The sequence below is a fragment of the Lissotriton helveticus genome, chromosome 12 (assembly GCF_964261635.1).
Source record: "Lissotriton helveticus chromosome 12, aLisHel1.1, whole genome shotgun sequence".
NCBI lineage: Eukaryota > Metazoa > Chordata > Amphibia > Caudata > Salamandridae > Lissotriton > Lissotriton helveticus.
The window spans coordinates 567700938-567724098 of record NC_136073.1 but is presented as its reverse complement, the minus strand read 5'-3'; the positions used below and the strand labels follow the sequence as shown (position 1 = coordinate 567724098).

The following is a 23161-nucleotide window of genomic DNA, read 5'->3' as shown; positions in this document are numbered from 1 at the left end:
TAGCCAGGAGCATAGTCACTTCAGACCTCTCAAATTAGGGTTTGAGGCGGTTCACGTGGAACACTCTCAGGGGCTGCCTGGGAGTCTTTTTGTTAACCAAGTAGGTAACCTCGCTCTTGCGCTCTACCACCTCATATGGCCCGGTCCACTTGTCACGGAGCGCGCAAGGCTCCACCGGCGCCATCACCCACACTTTCTGACCAGGGTGGAACTCAACCAGAGAAGTGTTCTGGTCGTACCATCTTTTCATCTCCTCCTGGCCAGCCTCCAGGTTCTCTTGAGCGAGCTTCCTGAAGCGCTTGGTCTGGTTGCGAATGGCCAGCACATAGCTGAACACATCCTGAGGGGTTTTCCCACGGGATTTCTCCCACCCCTCCTTCACCAGAGTGAGAGGTCCTTTGACAGGGTGGCCATACAGCAACTCAAAGGGACTGAACCCTAAGGATTTCTGAGGCACCTCCCTGTAGGCAAACAACAGGCATGGTAACAAGACGTCCGACTTCCGCCTCATGGTCTCTTCTAGGCCCATAATCATGCCTTTGAGGGTGCGGTTGAATCTTTCAACCAACCCATTTCCTTGAGGATGGTAAGGAGTGGTGAACTTGTATGTCACCCCACACTCCTCCCACAGAGACTTCATGTACCTAGAGATGAAGTTTGTACCCCTGTCGGAGACCACCTCTCTGGGGAACCCCACACGGGAAAAGATCCCCATTAAGGCACGGCGCATCACGGGGGCTGTGACTGTCCTGAGAGGGACTGCTTCTGGGTACCGGGTGGCATGGTCCACCAAGACCAGGATAAACCTGTTGCCTAAGGCTGTCTTGGGGTCCAGGGGCCCACGATGTCAATGCCCACCCGCTCAAAAGGGGTGCTCACCACAGGAAAGGGTTGGAGGGGTGCCACGCACTTCCCTCCGCTCTTGCCACTGGCCTGACAAGTTTGGCAAGACTTACAAAAGGCAGCGACGTGCTTCTTCATCTGGGGCCAGTAAAAGTGAGTGACAAGCCTGTGATAGGTCTTGTCTTGCCCCAGATGTCCTGCAAGAGGCACGTCATAAGCCAGACCCAGTAGGAAGTTCCTGAAGCGCTCGGGTACCACCAGCACACGGGCTGCACCGGGCTCAGCGAACTTAGGCTCACTATAAAGTAAGTCATCTTCCCAGTAAATCAAATGTTCCTTGGATCCCAGGCCTGCTGCCTGGTCTGGAGCCTGCTGCCGCACACCAATGAGAGAAGGGCACTCCTTCTGAGCCTGGCAGAATTCCTCCCTGGAGGGACCATCATCTTGCTGCCACTGGGACAGCTCAGGCAATTCCCCCAGTTTGGCCACCTGCTCCCCTGTAGGTTCCAGGGCATCCCCCTCAGGTTCTGCTTCCTCCTGGACCGTGGGAACGGCAGGGGCTGGTTTCTCACGCCCTCTACCCCTTCCTCTCTTGGCAGGTCCCTGGGCCATTGTTCCAGGCTCCAGTTCTGCTAATCCACCCCTACTGGCTGACATTGCACGAGTGGTCACACAGATCCAAGCAGGCAAGCCCAACATTTCCAAATGAGTTCTGTGCTCCACATCTTTCCATGGAGAGCTCTCCAGGTCGTTACCTAAGAGACAATCTACAGGCAAGGCATCACTGACAACCACATCCAAAAGACCGGAGACTCCCCCCCACTCAAAGGGAACACGTGCCAACTTGCAGAGGCGCACTGAACTGTCAGCTGCCACCACAAGACGGAGTACCTTGGGAATGATCTGCTCTTCAGACACCCACTGACACCTGACAGATGTCACGCTGGCCCCTGTGTCTCTCAGAGCCTCTATCTCTCTTCCATTGATGGTCACCTTCTGCCCGTATTTTTTAGTGTTAGCGGGCAGCAAGTTTTCCTGGACCATCTCTTGGTCTCCTAAAGAGACAAGGGTCATCACTGCTAACCCCTCCTCCCCACTGGAAACCAAATCACCTCCCAAAACTACACTGGCTAACCCTGGGGTTGGAGCACCAGTGGGCGCTGAGGTTTTGTTGGGACATTTGGGGGCAATGTGCCCCACCTCCCTACATGCATAGCAAGTAGGCGGGGACCTGTTGTCCTGCCTGCCCTTATGAGGCCAAGGCTTCATAGGCTTGGGGGGTTGGGACTCCTTCTCCTTGGAACTAGTTTGGGGCCCTTTAGAAGACTCCTTACTGTTACCCTTGTCCTCCCCACCCTTCTGCTGGGGACCCTGTCCACCCTTGGCTGGGGTACTTACCACCCCCTTGTGGACCCTGGTGCTAGTCCAGCGGTCCGCCTCCTTAGCAAGCTCACTGGGGTCAGTTAACTTGCTGTCTAAAAGATGCTGGCGCAGCTCTGGAACACATAAACTACTCAAGTGCTCCCAACTAATCAAGTGACACAACCCCACATAATAAGTTACTTTGCTGCCCTTTATCCAACCTTCCAGTGCACGTGTGTACATACTCACACACTCCACCCAAGTACTAGAATCAAGTTTCTTGAAGTTCCTAAACTTCTGGGGGTACTGTTCTGGAGTAAGCCCATACCTAAGGCATAAAGCCTCCTTCATAGTGGGGTAGGTTAGGTACCTGCTGCTTCTAAGGGTGCCAAGACATCCCTCCCAGAGGCCTCAAAATGCTTCCACAAACCTGCCACCCAACTCTTCTCAGGCACTTCATTCATCTTTAAGGCAAGCTCATAGGATCTACACCATGCATAGATATCCTCGCCCCTCTGATAATTCTGCACCAAATCTTTGGGTATGTATACCTTACCCGCCTGCACTGGCTGTACGCTGCTACCATTAGAACTGGACTCCCTTGCTTATCTTTAAGGTCCAGCTCCCTCAGACTCAACTCATGAGCCAACTGGAGTTTCTTCTCCTCCAAAGCGAGAGCATTTCTTCTCTCCTCCGCCTTGTCCTCATTGTCAAGGCGAACCTTCCTCTCTTCTGCTTGGGTCTTGAGTTTAAAAAGCTCAATCTCATGGGCCCTAGCCCTCTGATTTTCTTCCAGCTCCTCTGGAGAAAGACCCCTACTGGAATGGTTACTGCCAACCCTAGAAGCTGGCCTATTCACTGGCAAATCACTGGATACAAAAGCATTCTCCTGTGTGCCTCTCTCTCCAGTAACATCTTCTGGAACATGTTTGGCCTCCCACCAGGCCCTTAGAGCTTTCTGTAGCTCTTCTTTGTTTGCGCTGCCCTTCACTGGGCATCCAAGCTGTTTGCAGAATTGCTTCAGCTGCTCCTTTTTATAGATGAGCAACTCCTGAATTTCAAATTCCAATTCTACTCCTTCGCTTGCTGCTTTCTGAGACATGATGCTTCCTAACCTTTTCAAAAATAGGTTTCACCAAAAAGAAAAATCTTGTGCAATCTGTGCTGCTAAACTAGACTAGTGATGTACAAGAAATCACTGCAGGTCAAGTGCAAATATAAGTTTAAAATCCACACCGCTGTCCAACAATATTAGATCTGGGGGTCTCTAATTGGCAGAGGTAAGTACCTTAGACCAAGTAGGGACCCTTGCTTCTAGTCAGGGTGAAGAAGTACGCACAGTAGATAACCCCTGTTCACCCTCTAGGTAGCTTGGCTCGAGCAGACAGGCTTATCCCCAAGGCAATGTGTATAATAAATGCACTTAACACACACAATGACCCCCAATCCACCACAAACTGAGACCACACAGGTAAGTATATTTATAAAAATATAACTTTATCTAGTTGCAGCAATTAAAAATCAATAATACACTATAGTTGCTTCTTTAGGAAAATGTTGCACTTAATCTTAAGGGTTGCACTGATTATCAGGAAGTTCAAATGTAAAAATCAGTCTCAAGTCTCCTAAATTAGTATAAAAAAATGACGTTACTGACTTATTTCAAGTTTGCTCTCAAAACGAGTGGTAAAAGCAATGCCAGCGTGCACTTAACTTCCCTGTTGAGCCCTTCAATTCACTGAGCCCGAGCAAGGCGAACGCGCCTCACCGTTGAATGTGCCAGCACCTTCGCGCCGAGCAGAGCAGACTCTTACTTTGCCCCGGCCGGTCCCGGCAGCCCTCCGCCCGCTCTCAGCACTCCAGGGAGTGGCGGGGAGCTAGCTCGGCTCTCCAAGCAGGGACAACAGGCCAGGGGCAGAGATCACTTCAGTTTCTCCCTCGGCGAGGTCGGGTCTCTCTTCCCGGCTTCGGCGCCCGCAACCACGGCTCCAGCGGCTTCCTCAGCGGCCCGATGACGCGGGCCAATCAGTGCGCGGCTCAGCTGACGCACCTCCTCAGCCACCCGGGAGTCAGCCAACTGCAGTGCGGCTCCCGGGGCAAGCCCTTCCTGACTCAAGCGCAATCGGCCAATCGGGACGCAGCCTCAGTGATGACGCGGCGGCGCTAGGCCAATCATAGCGAGGCGATCACTGAGGGGGCTCGTTCTTCTGGGCCAATAGGAGCGCGGCGGCTTCGATCTTCGCTACCGCAGCTCCGGTCAGGGACGGCAAGTTTGGAGGGTGTCTCTGGCCCCGGGCCGCGGCGGTGTATTGGCGGCAAAAGATTTTCGGGGCCACAGGTCACAGCAAGACCGTTTTCAGCCAGCAGATCGTCGGGGGGCAATTCTGTACTCAGGGAGACACCACGGGCCTCCTCTCACCCCTGAATGTGTGCTGATGAGCACAACGATCTTTTCCCACAGCTGGCAAGCAGTAGCACGCGTTGGGGTAAAACACCACACGATCTCCTCTGCAGCTTGGCAATGCTTAGGAACCTTTTAACCCTGGGTTCCAGAACAGGAGGCCAGCTCTTCTCAGGCCCTTGGAGATTCAAGTTGAAGACACAGCACACAGAAACGACTTTTTAGTTCAAGCAAGTAGGGGCACAGCACACAGCAAAGTCCCTCTCCTCCTCAGCTTCAGTTGGTCAGCAGAACAGGTCAGCCCTTAGAGCACACAGCAAGGCAATCTTCCCTTAGTTCTTCAGCTGTCCTTCTTCCAGCAGAGGTTCCTCTTGATTGTAGAATCTGATTTTCTGTTGTCAGGGGTCCTTCTCTCATACCCCTAAAAGTCTTTCAAGCCCTTTGAAGTCTTTGTGCAAGTGGGCCCTGAGCCCGGTCTAAACCAGTTCTGGGTGTTGCTGTGGCACTGGGGCTTTCCTGGCTTCCTTCTTTCTTTCAGTATCAGGGACAGAGGTGACCGTCGCCCAGTGGGAGGTGGAGCCAGCATTGTGGTCAGGCAGGCACAGCCCTATTCACCCCCAGGTGCTATCTCCTCCCACTTCCCTGGCAGCAGATGCATCCTTTCATCCACGGGCTGACTCAGACAACCTCCTGAGGGCTCTGCAGCCTCTGTCACCGTCAAACCAGACAGTCAATCCACAAGCAGGCCCAGGCACACAGAAAGGTTAGACAAGAGAACAGCCACTTTCTAAAAGTACTATTCTCAAACACAGAATTTAAAAACAACCTTTACTAAAAGATGTGTTATTAAATTCTGAGTTCAGGGATATCAATCACTTATGTCCCATCTGGTTCCTATGGGAAGATAGGCTGGTATCCATTGGGACCAGCCTCCCCATGTTAGTCTATGGAGCAAGATAACCTTGCAGCAGTGAGCACACAAAATGGCTGCCGCTCACTACCAGAGCATGTGACCTGCACTACTACATGCTCTACCTTACCCATACACTGCACCCTGCCCAGGGGGGTACCTTGAGCCTTCTATAGGGGTGACTGATGTGCACAGACAGGGAAGGGTTAGGCCCAGCCAGTGGGGACACTGGCCAGGCGGACATGGCAGTCCACTGACTGCACCCAGGCACTGCGCTGGCAGGCCTGAGACACCATTTTAGGGCTACTCATGTGGGTGGCGCAATCTGCGCTGCAGACCCACTAGTAGCATCTGTCATCACCAGCCCTGGCACACACAGTGCACTTTACTAGGGACTTCATGGTGATACAAATATGGCAATCAGGTATACCCAATCAATATGACAATTTACATAGGGAGCATTTACACTCTGGCACTGATCAGCAGTGGCAGAGTGTCCAAAGCATCTAAACCAGCAAAAACGAAATCCAGCACAGCATCAAAAATACAGGAGGCAGAGGCAAAAAGATGGGGGAAAACCACGCCAAGGGTGTCAGGTCTAACACGTGTCCCCTCCAGCTGAAAGTGGGGAGAACTACCCAACCTCTTGGGAGTCCTCATCACTAAGGCGGAAGAATCTGGACAGACCATCAGCATTGGCGTGTTCTGTACCAGGGCGGTGCTCCACCGTAAAGTCCATCCCCTGTAGGGAAATGGACCAACCTCAACAGTTTTGGATTCTCACCCCTCATCTGCATTAACCATCTGAGGGGCCTGTGGTCGGTCTGAACACGAAAGTGAGTCCCAAACAGGTAGGGCCTCAGCTTCTTCAGAGCCCAGACCACAGCGAAATCTTCCCTTTCAATTGCACTCCATCTCTGTTCCCGGGGGAGTAGCCTCCTACTAATGAAAGCTACTGGTTGGTGTCCGCCCTCATTGTTGATCTGTGAGAGTACTGCTCCCACGCCTTGCTCTGAAGCGTCAGTTTGCACAATGAACTCACTGGAAAAGTCAGGGTCCTTAAGCACCGGTGCTGTGCACATGGCAGTTTTGAGGGTGTCACAAGCAGTTTGACAGGCCTCGGTCCAATTCACTTTCCTGGGCTGATTTCTAGAGGTCAGCTCTGTCAAAGGGGCCACAATGGTGCCATATCCTTTGACAAACCGTCTGTAATACCCGGTGAGACCTAGAAAGGCTCTCACCTCAGTCTGAGTCTTGGGGGGTTCCCAAGCCAGAATGGTATCAATCTTTGCCTGTAGGGGCGCCACCTGGCCGCTCCCCACCTGGTGTCCCAAGTACACCACTGATCCCTGCCCTATCTGGCACTTACTGGCCTTGATAGTGAGGCCTTCCTTCTGCAGAGCCTTCAACACTTCACAGAGGTGTTGCAGGTGTTCCTCCCAAGTGGAGCTGAACACAGCAATGTCATCCAGGTATGCCGCGCTGAATTCCTCCAGCCCTGCTAATACCTGGTTGACCAGCCTCTGGAATGTGGCAGGGGCATTTTTCAACCCAAAGGGCATGACACGGAACTGGAAGTGCCCCTCTGGCGTTGAAAATGCTGACCTCTCCTTGGCCCCCTCAGTTAAGGCAATCTGCCAGTACCCTGAAGTCAAATCAAAGGTGCTGAGGTACTGGGCAGCTCCCAACCGATCCACCAGCTCATCAGCTCTGGGGATGGGGTGCGCGTCAGTCTTGGTGACCGCATTGAGACCACGGTAGTCCACGCAGAACCGAAGTTCTGGGGGGCCATCGGGGGTAGCAGCTGTCTTAGGCACTAAGACCACTGGGCTAGTCCAGGGGCTGCTGGAGGGCTCAATTACCCCTAGCGCTAACATCTTGGAAACTTCTTCCTTGATGCTAGCTCTGACCTTGTCAGCCACCCTGTAAAACTTCTGTTTCACAGGCAGACTATCTCCAGTGTCCACATCGTGGACGCACCAGTTGGTGACACCTGGGGTCAGGGAGAACAGGGGGGTGAACTGACCCAAGACCTGGCGACAGTCTTTCTGCTGCTCTGGGGTCAGGGTGGGCGAGAGGACCACACCATCCACTGACCCATCTTGCTCCTTGGCTGCCAGGAGGTCAGGGAGAGAATCACTATCCTCTTTCCCTCCAGCATCTGTAGCCAGGAGCATAGTCACTTCAGACCTCTCAAATTAGGGCTTGAGGCGTTTCACGTGGAACACTCTCAGGGGCTGCCTGGGAGTCTTCATGTTAACCAAGTAGGTAACCTCGCTCTTGCGCTCTACCACCTCATATGGCCCGGTCCACTTGTCACGGAGCGCGCAAGGCTCCACCGGCGCCATCACCCACACTTTCTGACCAGGGTGGAACTCAACCAGAGAAGTGTTCTGGTCGTACCATCTTTTCATCTCCTCCTGGCCAGCCTCCAGGTTCTCTTGAGCGAGCTTCCTGAAGCGCTTGGTATGGTTGCGAATGGCCAGCACATAGCTGAACACATCCTGAGGGGTTTTCCCACGGAATTTCTCCCACCCCTCCTTCACCAGAGTGAGAGGTCCTTTGACAGGGTGGCCATACAGCAACTCAAAGGGACTGAACCCTAAGGATTTCTGAGGCACCTCCCTGTAGGCAAACAACAGGCATGGTAACAAGACGTCCGACTTCCGCCTCATGGTCTCTTCTAGGCCCATAATCATGCCTTTGAGGGTGCGGTTGAATCTTTCAACCAACCCATTTCCTTGAGGATGGTAAGGAGTGGTGAACTTGTATGTCACCCCACACTCCTCCCACAGAGACTTCATGTACCTAGAGATGAAGTTTGTACCCCTGTCGGAGACCACCTCTCTGGGGAACCCCACACGGGAAAAGATCCCCATTAAGGCACGGCCCACCACGGGGGCTGTGACTGTCCTGAGAGGGACTGCTTCTGGGTACCGGGTGGCATGGTCCACCAAGACCAGGATAAACCTGTTGCCTAAGGCTGTCTTGGGGTCCAGGGGCCCACAATGTCAATGCCCACCCGCTCAAAAGGGGTGCTCACCACAGGAAAGGGTTGGAGGGGTGCCACGCACTTCCCTCCGCTCTTGCCACTGGTCTGACAAGTTTGGCAAGACTTACAAAAGGCAGCGACGTGCTTCTTCATCTGGGGCCAGTAAAAGTGAGTGACAAGCCTGTGATACGTCTTGTCTTGCCCCAGATGTCCTGCAAGAGGCACGTCATGAGCCAGACCCAGTAGGAAGTTCCTGAAGCGCTCGGGTACCACCAGCACACGGGCTGCACTGGGCTCAGCGAACTTAGGCTCACTATAAAGTAAGTCATCTTCCCAGTAAATCAAATGTTCCTTGGACCCCAGGCCTGCTGCCTGGTCTGGAGCCTGCTGCCGCACACCAATGAGAGAAGGGCACTCCTTCTGAGCCTGGCAGAATTCCTCCCTGGAGGGACCATCATCTTGCTGCCACTGGGACAGCTCAGGCAATTCCCCCAGTTTGGCCACCTGCTCCCCTGTAGGTTCCAGGGCATCCCCCTCAGGTTCTGCTTCCTCCTGGACCGTGGGAACGGCAGGGGCTGGTTTCTCACGCCCTCTACCCCTTCCTCTCTTGGCAGGTTCCTGGGCCATTGTTCCAGGCTCCAGTTCTGCTAATCCACCCCTACTGGCTGACATTGCACGAGTGGTCACACAGATCCAAGCAGGCAAGCCCAACATTTCCAAATGAGTTCTGTGCTCCACATCTTTCCATGGAGAGCTCTCCAGGTCGTTACCTAAGAGACAATCTACAGGCAAGGCATCACTGACAACCACATCCAAAAGACCGGAGACTCCCCCCCCACTCAAAGTGAACACGTGCCAACTTGCAGAGGCGCACTGAACTGTCAGCTGCCACCACAAGACGGAGTACCTTGGGAATGATCTGCTCTTCAGACACCCACTGACACCTGACAGATGTCACGCTGGCCCCTGTGTCTCTCAGAGCCTCTATCTCTCTTCCATTGATGGTCACCTTCTGCCCGTATTTTTTAGTGTTAGCGGGCAGCAAGGTTTCCTGGACCATCTCTTGGTCTCCTAAAGAGACAAGGGTCATCACTGCTAACCCCTCCTCCCCACTGGAAACCAAATCACCTCCCAAAACTACACTGGCTAACCCTGGGGTTGGAGCACCAGTGGGCGCTGAGGTTTTGTTGGGACATTTGGGGGCAATGTGCCCCACCTCCCTACATGCATAGCAAGTAGGCGGGGACCTGTTGTCCTGCCTGCCCTTATGGGGCCAAGGCTTCATAGGCTTGGGGGGTTGGGACTCCTTCTCCTTGGAACTAGTTTGGGGCCCTTTAGAAGACTCCTTACTGTTACCCTTGTCCTCCCCACCCTTCTGCTGGGTACCCTGTCCACCCTTGGCTGGGGTACTTACCACCCCCTTGTGGACCCTGGTGCTAGTCCAGCGGTCCGCCTCCTTAGCAAGCTCACTGGGGTCAGTTAACTTGCTGTCTAAAAGATGCTGGCGCAGCTCTGGAACACATAAACTACTCAAGTGCTCCCAACTAATCAAGTGACACAACCCCACATAATAAGTTACTTTGCTGCCCTTTATCCAACCTTCCAGTGCACGTGTGTACATACTCACACACTCCACCCAAGTACTAGAATCAAGTTTCTTGAAGTTCCTAAACTTCTGGCGGTACTGTTCTGGAGTAAGCCCATACCTGAGGCATAAAGCCTCCTTCATAGTTGGGTAGGTTAGGTACCTGCTGCTTCTAAGGGTGCCAAGACATCCCTCCCAGAGGCCTCAAAATGCTTCCACAAACCTGCCCCCAACTCTTCTCAGGCACTTCATTCATCTTTAAGGCAAGCTCATAGGATCTACACCATGCATAGATATCCTCGCCCCTCTGATAATTCTGCACCAAATCTTTGGGTATGTATACCTTACCCGCCTGCACTGGCTGTACGCTGCTACCATTAGAACTGGACTCCCTTGCTTATCTTTAAGGTCCAGCTCCCTCAGACTCAACTCATGAGCCAACTGGAGTTTCTTCTCCTCCAAAGCGAGAGCATTTCTTCTCTCCTCCGCCTTGTCCTCATTGTCAAGGCGAACCTTCCTCTCTTCTGCTTGGGTCTTGAGTTTAAAAAGCTCAATCTCATGGGCCCTAGCCCTCTGATTTTCTTCCAGCTCCTCTGGAGAAAGACCCCTACTGGAATGGTTACTGCCAACCCTAGAAGCTGGCCTATTCACTGGCAAATCACTGGATACAAAATTATTCTCCTGTGTGCCTCTCTCTCCAGTAACATCTTCTGGAACATGTTTGGCCTCCCACCAGGCCCTTAGAGCTTTCTGTAGCTCTTCTTTGTTTGCGCTGCCCTTCACTGGGCATCCAAGCTGTTTGCAGAATTGCTTCAGCTGCTCCTTTTTATAGATGAGCAACTCCTGAATTTCAAATTCCAATTCTACTCCTTCGCTTGCTGCTTTCTGAGACATGATGCTTCCTAACCTTTTCAAAAATAGGTTTCACCAAAAAGAAAAATCTTGTGCAATCTGTGCTGCTAAACTAGACTAGTGATGTACAAGAAATCACTGCAGGTCAAGTGCAAATATTAGTTCAAAATCCACACCGCTGTCCAACAATGTTAGATCTGGGGGTCTCTAATTGGCAGAGGTAAGTACCTTAGACCAAGTAGGGACCCTTGCTTCTAGTCAGGGTGAAGAAGTACGCACAGTAGATAACCCCTGTTCACCCTCTAGGTAGCTTGGCTCGAGCAGACAGGCTTATCCCCAAGGCAATGTGTATAATAAATGCACTTAACACACACAATGACCCCCAATCCACCACAAACTGAGACCACACAGGTAAGTATATTTATAAAAATATAACTTTATCTAGTTGCAGCAATTAAAAATCAATAATACACTATAGTTGCTTCTTTAGGAAAATGTTGCACTTAATCTTAAGGGTTGCACTGATTATCAGGAAGTTTAAATGTAAAAATCAGTCTCAAGTCTCCTAAATTAGTATAAAAAAATGACGTTACTGACTTATTTCAAATTTGCTCTCAAAACGAGTGGCAAAAGCAATGCCAGCGTGCACTTAACTTCCCTGTTGAGCCCTTCAATTCACTGAGCCCGAGCAAGGCGAACGCGCCTCACCGTTGAATGTGCCAGCACCTTCGCGCCGAGCAGAGCAGACTCTTACTTTGCCCCGGCCGGTCCCGGCAGCCCTCCGCCCGCTCTCAGCACTCCAGGGAGTGGCGGGGAGCTAGCTCGGCTCTTCAAGCAGGGACAACAGGCCAGGGGTAGAGATCACTTCAGTTTCTCCCTCGGCGAGGTCGGGTCTCTCTTCCCGGCTTCGGCGCCCGCAACCACGGCTCCAGCGGCTTCCTCAGCGGCCCCGATGACGCGGGCCAATCAGTGCGCGGCTCAGCTGACGCACCTCCTCAGCCACCCGGGAGTCAGCCAACTGCAGTGCGGCTCCCGGGGCAAGCCCTTCCTGACTCAAGCGCAATCGGCCAATCGGGACGCAGCCTCAGTGATGACGCGGCGGCGCTAGGCCAATCATAGCGAGGCGATCACTGAGGGGGCTCGTTCTTCTGGGCCAATAGGAGCGCGGCGGCTTCGATCTTCGCTACCGCAGCTCCGGTCAGGGACGGCAAGTTTGGAGGGTGTCTCTGGCCCCGGGCCGCGGCAGTGTATTGGCGGCAAAAGAATTTCGGGGCCACAGGTCACAGCAAGACCGTTTTCAGCCAGCAGATCGTCGGGGGCAATTCTGTACGCAGGGAGACACCACGGGCCTCCTCTCACCCCTGAATGTGTGCTGATGAGCACAACGATCTTTTCCCACAGCTGGCAAGCAGCAGCACGCGTTGGGGTAAAACACCACACAATCTCCTCTGCAGCTTGGCAATGCTTAGGAACCTTTTAACCCTGGGTTCCAGAACAGGAGGCCAGCTCTTCTCAGGCCCTTGGAGATTCAAGTTGAAGACACAGCACACAGCAAAGTCTTTTTAGTTCAAGCAAGCAGGGGCACAGCACACAGCTAAGTCCCTCTCCTCCTCAGCTTCAGTTGGTCAGCAGAACAGGTCAGCCCTTAGAGCACACAGCAAGGCAATCTTCCTTTAGTTCTTCAGCAGTCCTTCTTCCAGCAGAGGTTCCTCTTGATTGTAGAATCTGATTTTCTGTTGTCAGGGGTCCTTCTCTCATACCCCTAAAAGTCTTTCAAGTCCTTTGAAGTCTTTGTGCAAGTGGGCCCAGAGCCCGGTCTAAACCAGTTCTGGGTGTTGCTGTGGCACTGGGGCTTTCCTGGCTTCCTTCTTTCTTTCAGTATCAGGGACAGAGGTGACCGTCGCCCAGCGGGAGGTGGAGCCAGCATTGTGGTCAGGCAGGCACAGCCCTATTCACTCCCAGGTGCTATCTCCTCCCACTTCCCTGGCAGCAGATGCATCCTTTCATCCACGGGCTGACTCAGACAACCTCCTGAGGGCTCTGCAGCCTCTGTCACCCTCAAACCAGACAGTCAATCCACAAGCAGGCCCAGGCACACAGAAAGGTTAGACAAGAGAACAGCCACTTTCTAAAAGTACTATTCTCAAACACAGAATTTAAAAACAACCTTTACTAAAAGATGTGTTATTAAATTCTGAGTTCAGGGATATCAATCACTTATGTCCCATCTGGTTCCTATGGGAAGATAGGCTGGTATCCATTGGGACCAGCCTCCCCCATGTTAGTCTATGGAGCAAGATAACCTTGCAGCAGTGAGCACACAAAATGGCTGCCGCTCACTACCAGAGCATGTGACCTGCACTAGTACATGCTCTACCTTACCCATACACTGCACCCTGCCGAGGGGGGTACCTTGAGCCTTCTATAGGGGTGACTGATGTGCACAGAGAAGGAAGGGCTAGGCCCAGCCAGTGGGGACACTGGCCAGGCGGACATGGCAGTCCACTGAGTGCACCCAGGCACTGCGCTGGCAGGCCTGAGACACCATTTTAGGGCTACTCATGTGGGTGGCGCAATCTGCGCTGCAGGCCCACTAGTAGCATCTGTCATCACCAGCCCTGGCACACACAGTGCACTTTACTTGGGACTTCATGGTGATATAAATATGCCAATCAGGTATACCCAATCAATATGACAATTTACATAGGGAGCACTTACACTCTGGCACTGATCAGCAGTGGCAAAGTGTCCAAAGCATCTAAACCAGCAAAAACAAAATCCAGCACAGCATCAAAAATACAGGAGGCAGAGGCAAAAAGATGGGGGAAAACCACGCCAATTGTGTCAGGTCTAACAGGATGGCAAACCATTGATGATTTTAAAACAGACACAAGCCCAATGGGTTGCCACCCTGTGGTGCGTTTGTTGCAGTACTTGGCCTTAGACTAGATCTCGTCACCAACTACCACTGGATGCTGAGCCTGACTGACAGCCAGATCCTGTGACCAGCCCTTGTTGGGCATGACCTTTGGTCATTTATAGCTGTGGCTGGTAGCCTGTTGCAGATTGGTCACTGATCCTGGATCAGTGGCCAATCACATGCTCATGACCAAAGGTTGTGCGCCTCAGTGGCTCGCCACTTATACTGAGTTGGGCACTTGGACTAGCTGAAGCCCAGACCTAGTGCTGGCAGCAACACCATGTTGGTTACTGGACATCGCCATAGACCAGACCCTGTGATCTAACTAAACTCTTTGCATACAGCCAGGACCAAGCACAGCATGGGTTGGGCGCTACCAGCAGGTAGGGCATTAGGCCTGGCCAAAGGCTAGGCCGTGCAGCGAAACCCTGCTGCACATGGTAGAAAGTGCACCAACGACAGCGGGGAACTTACAGATGGGGAGCTTAAACAGACAGTACACCCTCATTGACAAAGCCAACAGTGGCAACTACCCATACCAAACATACAGAAAACTATTCGAAAACAGTTTTTCCCATGATTCCAATATGGCCACCACACTGAGTGAAGTAACAGGACAACACAACACTGCGTCTATCTGGAAAGTAAGAAAAACATGGTTTTACATACTATCAAGATGGCCCCTTCATGTTGCGCAACGTTACTTCGCACCTGGTCATGGTGCGTGATGCTAGTGGCAGCAATCTTGAAAGTATGGAAAACATAGTGTTTTCATTGTTTTCTATATTATTAGCATGGCTGGATGCGCTATTGACTTTGCCAATACTGGTGTATCATAAAAGCATTAGGAGCACAATTGGAGGGTGGGTTAAAACAAATGAGAGAGTAAGAAAACACATACAATCCCAGGGAGTTCTAAAATCAAAAGAAAAAATGTGTTCCTTGAATGTAAGCAGTGGAAAGATATGTCATATTATAAAAAGAATCGTAAAGAAGCTATGATGTTTCGGAGGAACAAGCAGAAGCAGAGGGAAGAAAGCCACTGCATAAGCAAGCAAATGAGATTAATAAGAAAGCCAACCAATGACATACAATAGGCTGACCTAAAGCTCACTGTAAGTAATGCTATTGTAAACAATATGTCTTTTGAAAACGGGCAGCTAAAAGCTGTGTGTAGATGAGACCTACAATATAGTCAATATTTCAATGTAAAACAAGTAAAAGAAGAAGACCAGTAGGAGGATCAATTTAAGACTTGACTACTGAGAACTAGGCATTTTCAGAAGGAGGTGGAATCCCTGCCTGCCGAGAAACTACTCTACCAAAATAGATAGGCACTGCCACAAAAATCCTTTGGCAAAGAAGATAGCATCCCAAAATCTCTTTTGTTTGTCGATTAAATTGTCTATTTTACATTGATTCTCAGTTTATTTCCTGACCATGTCTACCTTGTGCTGAATAATGAGACTGTATTCCTCATTGACTCATACACAAACCGTTGTTTAGTTTGGGTAAGTTTTGTGGGCGTGTTGCCTCTGACGTTCAGGGTATGATCAAAGACTCTGGTCAGGTACCTGAGCTAGTTCTAGACACCAAACCAGGCCCTCCTGATTGTACTTTGCAGTACCTGAACGTCCTCCCCTCTCCTCATTTTCCACCTGTCCATGGCGTAATGGGTGCTGTTCCATTGACCGCCAGTCATGCCATTGTCTTGTGCCCAACCACCCACACCATTTACCCTGGACTGTTTTTTACAACACAGTTAGTGTTCTACCCACTAGGTCGTCTGCCTATTCCAAACCCACTGTAGTCAGCTGAAACCCAAAACCACACACATCCACAGCCTCTGGTTCTTTCTGCTCCTCTGTATTGCAGTATCAGTACCTCCTTGCGAGCCCTAGGTCTGATGAACATAGTTCACGGTAAAGTACAAATAACTCTCCCTCTCGATCCTGTTTCTTCTAGGCCAAGTCCTGCTGGCACAGAGTCTGTATCTTTTTTAATGTGCCCTGAATCTGCTGGACACATATCCCACTGGCACAATTCATTTAATCTCCTCCCAATCCTCAAGGTATTGCTGGACCAAGGCACAGCTGGCAAAGAACCTGCACCTGGTTTATTTACCTATTTATCAATAGTTGATCCATCCACAATTTCTCAAACCTCTAAAGGATCATAGACCACTTCTACCAGCACAGTAACTTGTACTCCCTCAGCCTTGTTGAACTCCGCTTTTGCAAGTCCCACCTTATTTACGGTGACTCTGCAGGTCTCAAAAGTGCCATACCTCCTTCCCTCAGGTATGCTAATTATGTAGGCCTTCTTCTAGCCCCCATTCACTGCACACCCAGAATTACCCTACAATTTAACATACCTGCAGCTCGATCATGAGCTCGTCAACGAGCAGACGGCATGCCTTCTTCTGGGTTCGGTCCAAGGCAGAATAAAGGGAGGGCAATGATTTCCCAAATCCTAATGCAGCTGTCTCGTCCTGTTCCAAGAAAGAAATGGAGGAGCTAGAGAAGAAGGAAATGTTATCAAATAAGGCAAACAATACAGGCAGTGGTAATTTTACTACCTTGAAATGACAACTCATGTCAATATACCTTAAACTAACAGACCAGACTGCCTGATGAATTAAACTTTCCATGTCACCATCAACAGCTAAGCCACACAGTACAACTAGATGCAGATAAAACAGACAGGAACACATGTTTAACCCCTTCGACGCTCATGACGAGCTGGGCTCGTCATGGCGTAGCCTCCTCGCACGCTCATGACGAGCCCAGCTCGTCACGTAAAGTGCGGTTTCGCAAAACCCAGCGTACGGGCGGAATTCCGCCCGAACGCATGCGGTTAAAGGCCTTTCCATCTAATGTCAAACCATGGTGTCCTTGTTTGGGCAATTATACTAAACATCTTTTATCACAAGGATTCCATCTATGTGTATCTGCACAATAATTTCAGATATCTCAAAAAAGAGAAATAATGCTGAGTTTCCATCTAAGACAGAGCAATCATAGGCTAAGTATCTGGAGACCTCACCTTTTCTGCAGGACCGTATTGAAATAAAAACACTTGTTCTGTCCCAGGAGTAGTTATTAAAATGCCCTGTGACTTTGTGTGCCCTAAGTGCACCCGGTATGCCCAGACGTGGGTCCCGGGCTCACTGTGCCACTGGATTCAAGCTAGCCTGGCTGATGAGGGGAGAAACCCCAAAACTGGTCCTGGATGCATGTTTCCAGTCCAGGGAGGACCTGGCTTGGCAGTTGGGCTGGACTGCTCCAATGAGGGACAGGGTCAAGACTGATTTGCATATGGGTTGGCATGGTGAGCAAAAGAAAAATAGATTCAACCCAGATCGTTTGACTGGGGGTGAATGTTTTGATTTGTTCAGCATTCCGTCCATCATTTGTGTGTCTTTTGCTTTCTCGCTCTATGTGTGCCAGGTATGCCCAGACGTGGGTTCCAGGCTCACTGTGCCACTGGATTCAAGCCAGCCTGGCTGATGAGGTGTGAACCCCCAAAACCGGTCCTAGGATGCTTGTTTTCGGTCCAGGGGAACCTGGCTTGGCAGTTCAGCCTGGACCGTTCCCATGAGGAACAAGGTCAAGAATGATTTGCATATGGGCTGTGTCTAAACTGGGTTGGCATGGTGAGCACAAGGACAATGGATTTAGCCCAGATCTCTTGACTGGGGGTGAATGTTTTGATTTGTTCTGCGTTCCGACCATCATTTGTGTGTCTTTTGCTTTCTCGCCCCAAGTGCGCTGGATATGCCCAGACGTGGGTCCAGGGCTCACTGTGCCACTGGATTGAAGCTAGCCTGGATGATGAGGGGAGAAACCCCGAAACCGGTCCTAGGATGCTTGTTTTCAGTCCAAGGAGGACCTGGCTTGGCAGTTCGGGCAGGACTGTTCCCATGAGGTACAGGGTCAAGACTGATTTGCATATAGTTGGGTCTAAACTGTGTTGGCCTGTTGAACAAAAGAACAATGGAATTAACCCAGATCTCTTGACTGGAGTGAATGTTTTGATTGTTCTGCATTCCGTCCATCATTTATGTGTCTTTTACGCAGATAATGACAGAGAGGACATGGGACAGAAAGGACTACACAAAAACCCCTGACCAGAATCACCATTACTGTGCATCCTCGTAGAAAGTGGGAACAAAATGAACCATGACTGCATTTAGCTCAAGACATATGATGAGAAACTTGTGCACTCGTTCATGCAGCTGAAGTAATCATAAAAAAATGAGGATAATAAAACAACAGTAAAGTTCATACGTTCTCCTAGGTAGAATTTACATAAAATACCTGAAACATAGACTGGGTGCAGAAAACAAAAAGACAAGAACTATATATGCAGGTGCATTAGAAGCATCACACCACTTGACTTTGGACAAGAAACAGCCCATTGGCTGGAGGCTTTTTGACTCTGATCACTATCATGTGTGGAGTTCCATATGGTTTTTTTTCAGCCTCTACATGAAGCTGCATGGTGCCCTACATACAGATACCTGCATCAAGACTCACCAGTACACCGATGATACACAACTCTACTTGAAAGGTTCCTCTATCCAACACTTCAAATACAGCCTGCAAATCATATAGACTTAGATGTCCAGCGCATACCTGAAGCTCAGCTCAACCAGTTATTTTCCAAAAACAACAAGAAACAGTACAAACCTGCATCAATGACAGGAACATCAACAGCCTTGAACCCCAACTTTCACCCAGTGCCAAGTCACTTGGATTCACCCTGGACACCAACCTCTCACTCAAACGAACACATTGCCAAAAACAACAAAGACAGTCTGGCACCAGCTCTCTCATGCAATAAAGTGAAACTGTTTCTTCAGGAAACTGACTTCAGAACTGCTTTTCAAGCCCTTGTATCCTGCATCTGTATAGTGGCAATGCCCTGCTCCATGACCTCCACGACTCCACACTGGCACCCCCTAAGCGCATCTGACATTCCCAAACTCCACACTGGCACCTTCTAGGGGCATCCTACATGATGCAACACTGGCTTCCTTTGCGAGCCCGCACCATCTTCAAAACCACCTGCATCATTTACAGAGCCATCATGACGGCACACCCACCCCTTATCTTGAAGACAAGCTCACCATCTCTGGAGGTTCTTGTCATACCAGCAGCCAGGACACCATCAGACTGCAAACTAAGAAGTATAAAAACGAAAAACAAGACAGCAGGCCTTTTGCGTCTATGCACCCAGGATCACAAACAATTTCTCCTTTATGCATCATGACCGGTCCAGAGCCGCTCCAGTTTAGGAAAGAGATAAAGGCTCACTTATTTAAAGAACACTACATCACAATGCGTTATCTGTCCACAACCCAGCTACCTTTCCCATCACTCGTTGCCTTTATACATGCCTTAGACCCTGGGCAGCACTCAGTTGCCTAATGGCTAGGGTTGCACTATAGTAATACCATATGCATATATATATATATATATATATATATATACATGCATACTCTACACCTGCATTCAAAGATCTGCAAGTAGCAATAGTAAAATAAAGAGAGAAAACACAGTACCTTTATGCAACATTTTGACAAACTCAGAACTAGCCCACAAAAGCTCCCCCACTTTATGAGCAATTATCCTAAATGACAATATGTTACGGTTACATCGTACCGCCTCTGAGGGGAGTTGTACATGCACAAACTGCAGCCTGGAAATCACCACTAAATCTCATCCAAAGTCCCTATTCGATTCCTGCCTGCTTCTCATTTCAATCTTGGACACCCTATGTTTGCTTCCATGGGCCCCAGCTCCTAGAATGCACTGCCAGGTGTTCACAGAGACCTGCCATCCACTGTGCTTTGCTTTCTAAGGGGCTGGTCCTGCTATTCCTCATCACTGGATTCTCTATACTAGGACTTGGGATATGGGAAGTGCACTCATGTGTGGCCAATTTAGTGCAGCCCAGTCATGTGACCCAGTCCTAGGCTTGCTGCTGCCTGGCACTGCTTCTAGGCTGCCACTGCCTGAAGCTCCTTGTTCGAGCCTGTTTGTACCAACACTCTTGATGATTGTTTTCCTCACCAATTAATGCATTGACTCAGCAAGAGCCTACAGCCTGTTTCAGAGCTGCTTGGTGCAGATTTTCTCCCAGACTGCCCTGGCATTTTGCTTACTCCCTTTTCTGCCTTTAGTCTACAGTCTGGTTCATGCCCTGGTCCACCTCCTTTCTAATTTGCTCATAGTCTGTTCCTATTGTTACTGCTATAATTTCCCTTTGGTTATTGCTTTTGTTTATGTTGTAGGGCTTGTATTTGCTTCCCATTCTCCTAGTTGTTGCTCCTTGTTTTATATGCCCTTTCTCTGTGTTTCTTCTTGCAGTCTCTAGTTTCCTTGTGTCATAGTTTCCTGCTTGCTATAGTTCTTAGAATCCTTGTGCTGGTCCTGCCTTATTTGTTCTCCAGTTTTTCCTTGCTTCCTGCTCTAGCATTTGTGTTGTAGTCCTATGCTTACAGTTTCCTCTCCCTATCTGTGCTAGTTTATGTACAGCAGTTTTCTCTCTGCTGCTCGCCTTGTACTCTTCTTAGGCTTTCTGTGTATGGTAAGAATACTATTTTAGCTCCACCTGTCTATGAGCTTAATGCTTTTGTGCAGGGGACGACTTCTGGCTTCCAGGAGCCAATTCCTGCCCAGTCCTTTTCTTGTGTTACATGTAACTTTAAAAGCAACAGTATAACATTTCTTTTTTCTTAGGACTCGCCACTGTACCTCCTGCTGGACCCACAGAGGCGAGTCTCATGTATGTAAGTACAATCCTTGTTTGTGCTCTAAGGGGCCCAGGTACAGAATCACTTCTGCTGCATCTGAGCTTTGGGGTTTCAGGGTGACTGTCCATAAGAGTAAACTGCATGGAGACAATGACTTTCCCTACTGCTGTGGGAAGTTCTGAGTCTTATCGGTTTTACAACCCAAGTGGTAGCCCAGTGTATTTGTCCATCATTGGTCCCTTTCCCTGTTTGTACACATTAGAGTTGCTTGCCTTTCCAGTCCTATTCCTGTCCCTTATCATGTTTGTGTCTGTTCTTTTCTGGCACATGCTTTGGCCTGCTCCTCTGCATCGGTATACCAACTCTCAGCTTTACAGTCTATTTCATAACTCCATAACACAATCATACTTTTCAAATACATACACATCAGTCACAGAATGCTGATGTTTTTTTATTTGAAGGGAGCTTGTTGGGGTGGAATGTTAAAGTACTACTCATAAAACCCATTAGAATACGTCAGAAGGCATTGCCAACAAGTCCTTACAATTGTTGATTACTGTATATTGCGATGGGCCCTGAAACGCTGGTCTCATCATTGCTTAATGCCACTGCATGGCTAGTAGTGAGGCGGCCCTCACGTAACATGTTGGCCTGTGAACTTGTGGCTTCTACCGGGTGCATCAAAGTCACTTACCTGAGTTGCAGGCAGTTGTTGATTGTTGTCAGCAGGTAGGGGACATAATACTTGGATGCTGATGCGTCTTGGTCATGCTCCTTCCCATATTCTACCAGAGCATCTCTTAACCTGTGGAAGAGTGAAATGTTACAGAAACAAGGAGCTCCCACTCTCAAACCATGCCCCTCGTCTGTAAGACCTAGTCAGGTAAGCCCTCACCTCACACTACCATATGATGGCTATTTTTCACACATGTATTATTAGTTCTCCTCATTGAAAGTATACCCAAACATTGCACCTCCTCCTTGAATTGAGTGTTGCATACCAAGACCAGCAGGAAAGCTAGAGGATGAGAGGTGATGGAGCAATGGATACTTATAGAGATGAAAGATTTACCAATAGGTGCTAACCACATGGGTAGGCTCAAAAGGGGCCTAGCGCAGAAGTCTAAGCCGTATTCCAGCAGTTGACTGGTTGTCAGTCTCCTCTTGCAGAAGGAGAGGATCCTGCTGATGCCAGTCTGCGAACTAGACGGCAATGTGCTTGATACCATAGGCATCAGGCGAAGCACTACTTCAATGTCGTGTGTAAGTGTTTCAACAGATATGTGGATTGGAAACCTACCAGTAGGACAAACAACGAGCTGGATGTGGCAAAAACCACTACAGAAGCTGAGTCGAGGCATGGCCCAGAACCCCGCCCGTAAGAGACAAAGTGCAGATGTTCATGTGATGTGTTGTAGTTGTGCAGCTCAAAGCTTGCTGGGCGTCAGAGATTAGCTGTACATTGTGGTGGGTTGAGAGATGATTAGACAGTGTGTACACAAGTGGAGGGTGGAAAGGCAATGCAGTACAGAAACAGATTAATAGAAAAGAACTCAAAATTAACCAATCCCCACATTTGCTGTATGAGTTTAACAGACTTTGCCCATCATGATGTAAAGAGAGAGAAGACCTGATGGCGGGTGGTGTACAACAGAGACCATGAAGCAGGAGGAACAGTGATGGTTGGATAGGGAAAGCAATGGACAGAAGGTTGTGTAAAGGCTGAAAGGATTACTTTGTGGTCAGAGGACCTGAGCAGTACTGTCAGCTGCCTAACTGGACCAAACAAGTGGGCACCTGCATGACCCATAGTATCTCCGAGGACCTACATTTCCTTGTTGGTCAAATGAGGGTGCCCAGACATGACTATAGCGATTAAGCCTGCGGGGAGTGCTAAAAAAAAAAAGGCCTCCTGGCTTTGTCACCCATAGACAGGGGCACAGGCACCTATTCCAAATTATGGAAAATGTAGACAAATGAACCAAAGAAAAAGGAAGTTGCAACCTGGATGGGTAAGTGAGAGGTAGCCCAACTGAGATCCAGGGCAGCAGTGAGAGGTAAAGAGTGCAGAGAAGAAAGATTGTAAACTAAAATGGTAGAAAAGGGAGACAGAAAATAGGTGAAAGTATTAGAGAATTTAGGGAATGGAGGTGTGGATGATAAAGAAAAACAAGGAGACAACTAAGGTAGGACAGTAAAACAGATTTAAGGTGTTGGGTTAGGAAGAGGATGGCAATGTACTGTAAAGTGAGCTCTTCACCTGCTGAGAAAGGAATCAAACTCATGCACTGCCATGAAGACCATCTTCTGCCGCAGAGAATCTGAAATCATGGCTGCCACCCTGACATTCTCATCCAGGATCTGTAAGGAAGAAGAGACCCACATACCTGTAAATGTTCAGTGCTACTCTTTGGGTGTCATGCACAACTTGAGACACTTGCTCGCCTGGGATTGTAGATGGATACTTTTAGTTGGTGTCCTAGGAGTGGTGAGAGCCTCTCCAACCCCGGCCGTCACAGCCACCAAAATAGCAATT

General features: G+C 49.7%; 1 protein-coding gene across 1 annotated transcript in view; it reads right to left on the bottom strand.

Moving 5' to 3' along the window:
- Positions 1-23161, bottom strand: part of LOC144797756 (exocyst complex component 3-like protein) — a 199864-nt gene that overhangs the window by 35216 nt on the left and 141487 nt on the right. Inside the window, exons 7-9 of the mRNA XM_078668517.1 lie at positions 22886-22986; positions 21320-21430; positions 16240-16381 (exon numbers count right to left, since the gene is read on the bottom strand). Coding sequence (XP_078524643.1) covers positions 16240-16381; positions 21320-21430; positions 22886-22986 — 354 coding nt within the window. The remainder of the gene's footprint in view (positions 1-16239; positions 16382-21319; positions 21431-22885; positions 22987-23161) is intronic.